Source organism: Telopea speciosissima, chromosome 8 (assembly GCF_018873765.1).
Source record: "Telopea speciosissima isolate NSW1024214 ecotype Mountain lineage chromosome 8, Tspe_v1, whole genome shotgun sequence".
In the NCBI taxonomy this organism is placed as follows: Eukaryota; Viridiplantae; Streptophyta; class Magnoliopsida; order Proteales; family Proteaceae; genus Telopea; species Telopea speciosissima.
This window is the reverse complement of record NC_057923.1, coordinates 20,512,507-20,523,161: the sequence shown is the minus strand read 5'-3', so window position 1 is coordinate 20,523,161 and position 10,655 is coordinate 20,512,507. Positions and strand designations below refer to the sequence as shown.

The 10,655-nt window shown below is 38.8% G+C and overlaps 3 protein-coding genes across 4 annotated transcripts; 2 read left to right on the top strand and 1 right to left on the bottom strand.

Annotated features, from left to right (window-relative positions):
• The first annotated feature begins 851 nt into the window (after nucleotides 1-851).
• LOC122671238 (rac-like GTP-binding protein ARAC7) lies at nucleotides 852-3,511 on the top strand. Of its 2 annotated transcripts, none has more exons than XM_043868359.1 (8): nucleotides 852-1,109; nucleotides 1,582-1,669; nucleotides 1,771-1,880; nucleotides 2,355-2,418; nucleotides 2,519-2,583; nucleotides 2,687-2,752; nucleotides 2,884-2,990; nucleotides 3,269-3,511. In XM_043868359.1, the coding sequence occupies exons 1-8, from the start codon at nucleotides 1,011-1,013 to the stop codon at nucleotides 3,306-3,308; spliced, it is 639 nt and encodes a 212-aa protein (XP_043724294.1). In that variant the 5' UTR covers nucleotides 852-1,010; the 3' UTR covers nucleotides 3,309-3,511. The 2 variants fall into 2 exon arrangements, with proteins under 2 accessions (XP_043724294.1, XP_043724295.1); XM_043868360.1 differs by having other exon boundaries at nucleotides 853-1,109; nucleotides 3,272-3,511.
• A 2,637-nt stretch (nucleotides 3,512-6,148) lies between these two features.
• LOC122672130 (cytochrome c-type biogenesis CcmH-like mitochondrial protein) lies at nucleotides 6,149-7,888 on the bottom strand. Its single transcript, XM_043869627.1, has 3 exons — nucleotides 7,728-7,888; nucleotides 6,419-6,550; nucleotides 6,149-6,319 (listed from the first exon to the last, which is right to left on the bottom strand). The coding sequence occupies exons 1-3, from the start codon at nucleotides 7,869-7,871 to the stop codon at nucleotides 6,149-6,151; spliced, it is 447 nt and encodes a 148-aa protein (XP_043725562.1). The 5' UTR covers nucleotides 7,872-7,888.
• A 1,015-nt stretch (nucleotides 7,889-8,903) lies between these two features.
• LOC122672129 lies at nucleotides 8,904-9,611 on the top strand. The gene has a single exon (XM_043869626.1). It carries the CDS (start codon nucleotides 8,904-8,906, stop codon nucleotides 9,609-9,611), a length of 708 nt encoding a protein of 235 aa, XP_043725561.1.
• The last annotated feature ends 1,044 nt before the right edge of the window (nucleotides 9,612-10,655 follow it).

The following is a 10,655-nucleotide window of genomic DNA, read 5'->3' as shown; positions in this document are numbered from 1 at the left end:
TCTTGGTGGTTTGCTTGTTTGACTCGCCGAAGATGATTTAAAGTGTTTCTTCCGAATCTTTCCTTGTTATAGGTTATGAATGTAAGATTTGATTATGGTTCAAACCCGAATAAAACAAATCGATTTAAACCGTTATTAATCCGATATTGAAAAATCAAAATAAACCAAAATCAAAGCTGACCGAAAACCAAAGATCCTTAATAGTCTGATTTCGGTCTCACTCATTCCTAGACCGAAACTGATTCAGCCTGACCAAAGCCAAGCCGAACCGACCGTTTGACACCCCCACTCTCATATAACCCTAAGGAGGTTCAGGTTAGTCTAACGGGAAAAGAGGGTTCGTCTCAGGACATGGCCATTCTGTCATTTTACATTCCAACGGTCAATTGAGCTTTTTAAACCAAACAGATTAAAGAAAGTAGCGAAGAAAAGGGAAAATAAAAAGCCACGATCAGGGATTAGGGAACGAGCACGTGGCCACGCACAATTTCACATGCCACCAGGACAGAGAATAGACTCACTCCGCGCGTGGTAACCACGCACACTTTCCAGAGAGTGGTGGCTACGCTAGCATCCAAAAACTAATCAAACGGTACTTACAGAAATGTGTTATTAGCGTCGTCTCCTAATAATAAATAGGCGTAGTTGGATCCCAACACCAACACAGAGAAAAGGGAACCAGAGCAGAATGCCGTTTGAAGAGTGGGGCCCAAGCTCCAAGATTTCTGTATTTCAAAAGATTTTCTGCTCTCAGATTTGAAATTTATTGAGAGGGACGAAAGTTGCAGCAAGGCCCTTTGACTACCTCAGTCTACCTGTGCCACTCTCTCTCTCTCTCTCTCTCTGCCTGCATGTTGTCGAGTACTGTTTCTCCTTCTCCAATCTTTTATTTGAATCTGGAAAGCTAAGCTTCTTTTTCCACTAAACTTAGCTACTCCATACCGTTTCATCTGCTTCTGCTGCAGCTAAAAAGCTATTGTAGAAGCTCTCTTGAAGTGCTAGTCCTGAGGATGAGTGCTTCCAAGTTCATCAAGTGTGTCACTGTGGGAGATGGAGCAGTTGGAAAGACATGTATGCTCATCTGTTATACCAGCAACAAGTTCCCTACTGTAAGTGTTCCTTTATTAGTATTGTTAAAAGGACACATTTATGGCTCTTTTTTTTTTTCCCTTTTTGATTTAATCTTCTTATTTCCTTTTTTGGGTGGGGTTTTAGTTTTGTTGATGGGTGTTCCTTTCTTGTTTATGGCTTCTAATTTATTGAGTGGGATTTCGTTTTTGTTCTTCATTATTTTCATTTTCTTTGTTAAAATTTCATCCTTGCAGAAGTAAGGTTTCTCTTAAAAAATTAAAAAGAATATTTACTATCTATGGAAAGGTCTGTTTATGCAGTTCCTTTTATTTTTTTTGGGAGGGGTTTTTCTTTAATTAACCAAGAGAAGGAATTCATTATTTCTACCAAGTTGGTCAGGAAGAAAGCTTAAACTTTTCTCTCTTTGCAAACTTCTAATAGTGTTTGGTTCATTTTATTTTTATTTATTATTGTTGTTCTCTCTCTGTAACATTTGTTGTTTGTGGGCAGGATTATGTACCTACTGTATTTGACAACTTCAGTGCTAATGTGGCTGTGGATGGGAATATTGTCAATTTGGGACTATGGGATACTGCTGGTATTAAATTTTGCCATCTATCTGTTTCTTTCTAGTTTACAGAAAGCTTCCATTACTGTGCTCTAAGTGTTTGGTTTTTGGCCTTGTGCTCTTATTTATAGGTCAGGAAGATTATAGCAGGTTAAGGCCACTAAGTTACAGAGGAGCAGACATTTTTGTTCTGGCTTTCTCCTTGCTCAGCAGGGCAAGTTATGAAAATGTTCTCAAGAAGGTACCCACTTCACTGCTATTTCCTTTCCTTCTTTTCCTCTGTTTGGTTGTCTCTGAATATGGATTCCGTTAGAAAATGTGTGCAACCTAAATGAATTCTACAAAGTATAGCAGGGTTTGAACTCTTTTTTTTTTTGGTCTACTCAAACAATAAATAATTTTTTTTATGTTAATTCTGTGTTTGTGAACAAGTGGATCCTCCATCCTTGTCCAAGTGCTTAGAGAATCAGGGTAACCCTAGAAAGGCCCTAGATTTGCACAAGTATTGCATGGTCAAGGAGACAGAAATTTCTATGAACAAGGGCTGTATTCTTAGCATTTCTCTCAAAGTAGAGCATTGATGACAGAAATTTTTATGCATAAATCTTTGTTGGAAGATGACCTTAAGTGGAAAGTTTTTGGTATCTTTGGCTATTAGTTTGTTATTTCATATACTATTTAGTGACTGGGATTTTCTCTGTAAACTTTTCACCAGTGGATGCCTGAACTTCGTCGATTTGCACCAAATGTTCCTATTATTCTTGTGGGGACAAAATTAGGTATGCTTTGATCTGATAACTTTGCAATTAAATTAAATATTTGTTTGTAATCAAAATTTATATGTACTTTTTATTGTTATTAACTTATTTTTTTCTTTAGATCTTCGCGATGACAGAGGATATCTGGCTGACCATATGGGCTCCGGTGCAATAACATCTGCTCAAGTAGGTTTATTGCCTTCACCTCTTTTACTATATGGGATTTCTTGTCTTATATATCTTTCTGTCAACTGAAAAAGAAACATTCTTTTTATTGTGTAATGTTTAGGGAGAGGAACTAAGGAAACAAATTGGAGCAGCAGCTTATATCGAGTGTAGCTCTAAAACTCAACAGGTAGATGACTGGGGAATATTGGACATGTTTCTAATCTTATTAACCATTCTTTTTAACTTTTCCTTCAAGTCAATTGCATTGCCCTTATAATGCTCTTAGGCCTAAATTCTCTTTTGCTTTGATTTGGATAGAATATCAAAGCTGTTTTTGATACCGCAATCAAAGTTGTGCTTCAGCCACCAAGGAGGAAGGAGATAGCAAAGAAGAGGAAACGTAGAAGTTATGGTGGCTCAATTGTGTAAGTTAATGTTGTTGAATTGTGACCCAAGCAAAAAAGAAAAGCATCTAATGTTCTTAGCTGGTGGGGTTTATTTTTTCTCATCAAATAGTTCATCATTATGAATTCCATAAAAGGAACTACAAATGAATTTGTTGGTAGAGTTTGGTTGTAATTTTATTTTGTAAATAATTCTCCCACCCCTAGCAAGTCATTTCAGTTATCCATTTGCCTATTGTGGTTTCTGGGTTTTGCAATTTCTATAGACTGACATTCTTTCTTTTATTGTCAATCATCTGCAGGAGCTGCATTACTTGTGGAGGCTGTGCTGCTTATTAGGACATGCAACAGGGTTGTTATGGGTACAGCCAACCACTTTTTGAAATGTACTTTGTGCATGTGTCTCTATGAATTTAAGGGCAAAGGGAATTTTTTCGTTCTCTCAGGCCTTGGTATCGGTAGGGAACTATTTTGATTTGTTATAGCTGTGAATTATGATTAGTTTGCAAAATGAATGTGTGTTCTACAATTTCTTCTGTCAACATAAGATTTAAAGTGCATAGATGGTGAGAAGTATGCAAACTGAGTCCTCTTATCCCAAACCACAAAATCATGGATAAACCTTATTCATTAAGCCCTGGAATTCCAGCGTGTAATAAATTTTCTTCATCAATATATGTCATGCCTTTGAAGATTGATTGCTAAACCGACGAAGATATTACAGCTACACCCGTGACTGGTGGTGCACTGTGTTGTATATCAGGGTCCTTCAACATAGACTTCCAGAGAGGTTTGAAAAGAGTGAAAGAGGGGGTCATCTAAAACATTGCCACCATTTTCCACAGTTTTTACCTGTATATAGCTATTGTTGAAAACAGAAGTAATTGGTGTGATACTTAAAATGATGAGTAACAGTAATGGCCACCCAAAGTAAATATCTCCTTTCCCTCTGAAATATACAAAGCCACCATTTTCCACAGTTTTTACCTGTATATAGCTATTGTTGAAAACAGAAGTAATTGGTGTGATACTTAAAATGATGAGTAACAGTAATGGCCACCCAAAGTAAAAATCTCCTTTCCCTCTGAAATATACAAAGCCAAGAATTATCAAGAAACGAGAAGGAACAATGGGCAAGGATTATCAAAGAAAGGAAATTGCAAGAAAAATGCCTGAATTATTTAGACATTTACTTCAACATGGTCCGAGTCTGGGGGGAGGAGTTTTGAAATGGGCAAGGATTCCTTTCCACCCTACAAAAACACCTACACAAGCATTGTGGATTTAGTGCACAGCATAGACAAAAGATATGAGAAATTTTATCTTCATGGGAAGCCTCCACCAAATGGTATTATTCTATCTTCATTTTCCTGCCACGTGTGAGATCGCCTAAAATATTTTTGAAAAACATTTGAACTGTTTAAAATATGAAGAAAAAAGTCCAATACATGGGAAATGGATCTCAAATGTTATAAAGTGGGTATAACAGCAAAATCAGCTATGACCTAAATACTAGCCAACTGTAGCACTGTGCCACCACCCTATATAGGAGTAGCACGCTGCAGGTGAGGACCACGGCAACAAATGTTGTAAGCAACAAAGAGCAGTAAACTTGGCTGTGATGGAAACCTCAAAACCATGGTCAGTGTATAGAAGCCATATACCAAAAGCTGTGGAGAGATCTTTTTCCTAAATTGAACAGCAAACATAAAAAGATTCACTTCTGTTATCTACCCAAATGTGAACAAATGGCATCATAATAGCTGCAAGAACATATACAAATAGCTATGGAATATCAATTTCTACCTTCGTGGAAAAGGCACACAAATGAGCAAATTGTTAATTATCAATTCCAGGTACCCCCCCCCTCCCCAAAATTGAGCAGTATTATGAGCAATAATGACAATATCCATGGACTGGTGGCCTAGAACAAACAAATCAAAACATATTATCAAGTACAAGTATGGTGAAGCTTTTACAGTAAGTTTCAAATAATTTGGAATTTCAAGTTCAATCCAGTTCTCAAACTAAAGATTTTATCTTGAAACGATTTGGAATTCAGGTTTTGGCTCTTCGAAATCAGAACCGCACCAAAATAGACAACCAGAGAATTAAACCAAATGACAAGTTCACAAGGAGCTTCAACGTAAATATTTCAAAAAAATTCAAGAATGAGAAGAAGAATGGGATTTACAACATACTAAACCAGTTCTCAACTTTTTTTTAACCATTTGTTTAGTGTTCATGACATTCAGATAAGCCTGTCGTCCAAGGATATACATACAATTGAATGACCCCTAGTGTTTTCAGGAGAAAGATGAACCACCTTGCCTGCTCTGCTACTGAGTTGACAGGTTCACTCCATCTGTTTCCATGAGTTCGGACTCTGCTCATAATAATCAAGACCGAAGAAGGGCAAGTATTAAACTTCTTTCTCTCCTATATATGCAAGACTTGAATGTATGTGTTACTGTCAGCCTAGCTAGTACTTGGTATTTAGAATGAGAATAAGATCAATTTTGAATGCAGTGAGTTTCTCTTCTAGTGGGTCCATTCATTTTGTCGTTCAAATCTGCTTTCTCCTCTGCTAAGTTAGTTCCCAACATCTTACTTGAAATAGAGGGTCAATTGATGGGAATACATGTATTAATCATGAAATGAAATTGGGTTAAGACCCCTATGCAATGGGTTAGTTAAAAAAGAAAGATGAATGAGTAGGACTGGGCCCTATGAAGTTGGATTGAGAATCTGGAGATTTTCTTCTATGATGGACCACTAGATCTCCTCCAAGTAATCCTCTAAAGAAAAGATATTGAAAATTCAGACTTCAAATTGAATGAAAGAACCACTGCTCATTGTCAACCAATACAAATTCAGATATGGTAGAGATTATTTTGACTCACATTACAAAATCAATGATAAGAGCACAGTAAGACTTCTGAAATAGTAGAGACCAATTCATACAGCTCATGACACAGGCAATGGCTGGTACATGATCTAATTTCTTCTTCACTAAGATGGAGTTGAAGGGGAAAGACGTCATGGAGATGGCTCTTCTCTTCACAAACTCAGTTCTAGCTTCCATGCCTGCTACTTGAGTCGATTTTGTAGCCTTTCACAAGCTTCACTGCAGTGTGAAATGGATAATAGCCAATGCAACTCTGCAAAAGGGATTTGCTTCATTGCCTCCACCATTTCTTTCCATGTGATGAAGGAGGTGTCAGAAGCTCTACATCTTTGGGGGTCAATGGAACACCTCTAACAAGGTTCAATGCCTTGATGTTAACATTAGTCCTTTGTCTGTGCTTTTGATAAGCCCATACTCCTGCAGCTGCACCTGCAACCAAAAACTGTTCCAATCCCGATGATACAATACTATAAGTAGCCAATCAACAGAGTTGTAAGCAAGTAGGTGTTAAATATGATAAATATAAACCCTGTAAACTAACCGGTGAAAGCCACAAAGCTGCAGTCTGAAGATCAAAATGTGGTGCATAGAGAACAGTCTCCCCAAAATCCTCTTCAAGCTTTTTATAGATATCTTTATCAGTTTTGCCAGCTCGAACTTCTTCACGGATCAACTGCTACAATGGTAAAAGCAGTGTACGTTCATTCATGAGGATTCATTTGAAAAACATGACTTTTTTTTGAGAATTTGTAAAATAGAAATGCACTAAAGGCAATGAACATAACAAGCAAAATTATTTCAGCAACCCAAAAATTTTGAGGTTTCAGGACAAATATTCCACCCCATTGGGAAGTAAGTTGGGAAGCTTAAGATGTAATTAAGTAGTTCAAAATTTTGTTTTCTTGTAGCCACTTCACCTCTACTACAAATCTGCATAGGTTTAGTCAATTTTGAGATTTACTTCAAGTACTGAATTTAGATCATATATGCTATCTTAAAGAAGCATTATCAATTGGTAACTGATGGTGCAAAAATAAGAGTCAGCAGGGCTTAAAAAGTGCACTCAACCTCATCAAATGATATTTTACAAAGTAATCAAACTTAAGAACTCAAGAAAATTGAATTAAGAAGTTCATTCTAACAAAAAAAGAATTAATAGTTTCAAAGAAGATTCAAACTTGGCACAACTTGATGAGCATACAACATAGGCTGAGATTTTCTCATTTTAGTTGATAAATAATATATACAAAAATTTTGCTCTGAAGACTTGCAAAACTATATCCCAGTTGCATTCTAGCTAGAACCAATCTTTTATCTCTACAATGCCGTATGATAAGATTCTTTGATCTGGATGATCATCTAATATAATGACTGAAACCCTCCAAACAAGATAGAAAAACTGTTATCTGTGTTTCAAATTCATGTACCCGTTTCGAAGATTGACCCACCCCGACACATTTTGGTGGCGAGCCAAACGGGATTTTTTTAATGAGATCTGTGGTAATAGTGGAGGGCCTTGAGCCCATCACTGATATTTTGGTTGTGACCCAAATGGGATTTTTTTTGGGGGTTTTCATGCTAGGGTTTTGAGAAGAGAGAAGCAGTGCCGTTTTGAGTGTTGTTGAGAAACCTCCATTGTAATTTTTTTTCCATTACATAGTGAAACATCTTCAGCTTCGTCCGTGGACATAATACACCATATTCGTGTATGAACCACGGTCAATCTCTGAATAATCTTGCTCTGTTTTTTGTTTATTTGGTTTTTGTTTTAACAAAAATATTCAAGCATCTCTCCCCCTTCCCCCCTAATTTCAGAAGCAAGAAAGAAAAGGAAAGCTAAAGGCTTTTACCTTCCTGAGTAGGATAGCAATATCTGCATGTGAGTCTTCAATGGACTGGCTCCCACACTCGGTGCAACGGACGTTATGGCTAATGTTCCTAGCCCGAGCTTCCACCATCCGTGCCTTCTTCACTGCATCCTCTTCACTCTCCATTGTGAGAAACTGCCCAAGTTCACAATCACTGCACTGCAATGAAGAAATAAATTTAAAAGAAAAAGAATCGAATTTCCAAATGCCACTATATATATATTCTTGTAGCCTTGTAGGTAATTCATCAAATTACCTTATCTGCAAGCGCCAATTGAATCAATCGCAGATCAACGTTCCTTATCAAGCATTTGGGGCGATTTTCTAAGTTGGTAGAGCCGAGCTATTTCAAAATTCAGAATCGGATCAGTCGAACCTGAGTTCTTAGCAATGACAAGGAAACGGAGGGGCGAAGCGCTATTTCAAAATTCATAATCGGATCAGTCGAATCGACCGATTCTGGACATTCCGATGCGACTGATTCTAGGATTTTTTTTATCCTCGCCGGATTGCTGGTCTTTCAGATTTGATGCCGTATTCTTGGGTTTCTGAGATCGATTCCAGTCGATTTCGATCCCAATCGAATCGAAATCGGCACTGAGCCATTCAATCCCCGATTCTAAGGTAGAAGGAGAAGAAATGAAGAAGAAGAAAAAGAGAAGGTGAATAACGTCATTCTACGCTATCAAAGGTATATTGGTCACAAAATATATAAAACACTCTTACCGTTTATAATTAATAGGAACAACTACCGGAGTGGGTTTAATTATGAATTAATATAGTGCTACACAAAGCTTTCCTTTCACTTGTTTTCTCTTCTCCCATGTGAAGCTTCCCTTTTCTTCTATTTTGCATAAATTTCCCTCTTTTTTCTATAGGATTGTTACGCAATGTTCGTTCCCTGGATCTCAGCGCACCATCTGTGAAGATTTATCAAAGCTTACTTTGATACCACTGTTGAGATGAGAGTGTAAAATTGTTGGTCTGTCGGAATATTTTATCCACCATTTTTCCTCCGTCTGGAGTGTGAAGATTTTTTCCTCCGTCTGGAGTGTTGACGGCTGTTCTTTCCGGGTGTGTTTGTTTCTTTTTTCTTTGAGTGGCATCATGATCCCTGCCCACCTACCACTACCCCCGAACACTGCTCCTTCTCCGCAAATGGACGATGAAGGGACTGAAGAGGAGGATACCCTAATAGTAGATGATGAGTTGGAAGACTTGATAGAACACAGTGAATCTCTCACTTTAGTTGGGCGTATTCTAGCAGGAAGGCGATACCGAAAGCAAGCGGTTACAGAGGCTTTGATCAATGCCTGGAACACTTCTGCTCCAGTTATTGTTTCACCACTGCGTGTGGATACCTATTTGTTCAAGTTTGAACACCCTATGGATCTGACTAATGTCCTTAATGAAACACCCTGGTCAGTTGCAGGGAATCTAATAGTTCTGGAGCGATGGAAGGCGTCAAAGAATTGGACTTTCGACTACACGGAGATATGGGTTCAACTACATGATATTCCAACAGAACTGCACGATCATGGCTTGGTTGCAAAGTTGGTCTGTAAGGTGGGAGAGGTGTCCAGATTGCTCTTCATTAGTGGAGTTAGAGGAGGACAAAAGTTATCCTATTTTCGTGCTCGCATTAGAATGGATATCACTAAACCTTTGAAGAAATTTCTGAAGATTAAGAGAAGAAGTGGGGTTGATCACATGGTGGATTTAAGATATGAAAGGTTGCCTTTATTCTCGCTATTTTGTGGTAGGATTGGTCACGATGAACCGAGGTGCGGGGTGGCGTTCGAGGTGAAGAGAATCATAGGTTACTGCATGGATGTGATCGAACTTCCCCCTGTCCGGAATTCTTGAAGAAACAATTCCCGCCATATCTAAGGTGCCCTACACCTGACGCTCGCCTTATTGAAGAAGCTGTTATTATTCTTCCAAAGGTGATGGTTTCTCCGGCTGCTCATCGCCGACAGGGTCATCCGTCTCAGGCGACGGCTGGTAGGGATCGAGAATCGGGTAATTCTCCTCAAAATCAGGAAGTAAGGCCTGATCCTCAATCCCCCATTTCACGCCTCAATCCAAGCCAATCTCATCCCTTCTCTCCCTTTAATAATGGGCAAGTTTCCCTCTCTAATAATTTTCAAACGATCCAGAATAATCAACCTTCCAATTTTGAGGTGGATCCCACCTTTTCTTCCATTTTAAATATCCCACCCCTCCAAACCGTTATCCCTTCTCCCATGCACGCCTCAGATTCTCATAATAATCCTATTTTTTCTATCCTTTCTCATCTTCCTCTGACCCCAGAAATGTCTCTTGCTGTGTCGACTATCCTCCCCCATCTCTCGGGATTTTCTCTTTCCAATCAAGCACCAAATTCTCAAACCCCAACCACCCACCTTATCCCAAACCCGGCGAATGAGATTTCCATTCCAAATAAAACCCAGTTAATTGATCCAAGGCAACCCATTACACCTCACCCGATTGTGGAGGACCGTGTTCAACCATCCAAGAGGTTGAGAAGCAGTGAAGGTGGGTCGAAGAGTATTGGAAATGGCCAAGATGATTCTTTTTTAATGTCTACCCCCGTGGAGGCTGGAGAGGTCCAGCTCCACGGGAGACAATGAGGCTCATTGGCTGGAATTGTCAAGGGCTGGGGAGACCCTCGACAATTCGTGCTCTGAATAATCTCCTCAAGGCTGAGAATCCAGAAATTCTCTTTATCATGGAGACAAAAAGCAAGGAAGCTGTTATTGATAAAGTTAGAAGAAGGGGTAATTTTCAGAACTACATTACAGTGGACCCTGTAGGGGCTTCAGGAGGTTTGGCGCTTCTGTGGAAGGAAAATGTGAACTTGTCGGTTATTGTGGCTGATACAAACTTTATTGATGTGGAGGTAAATTG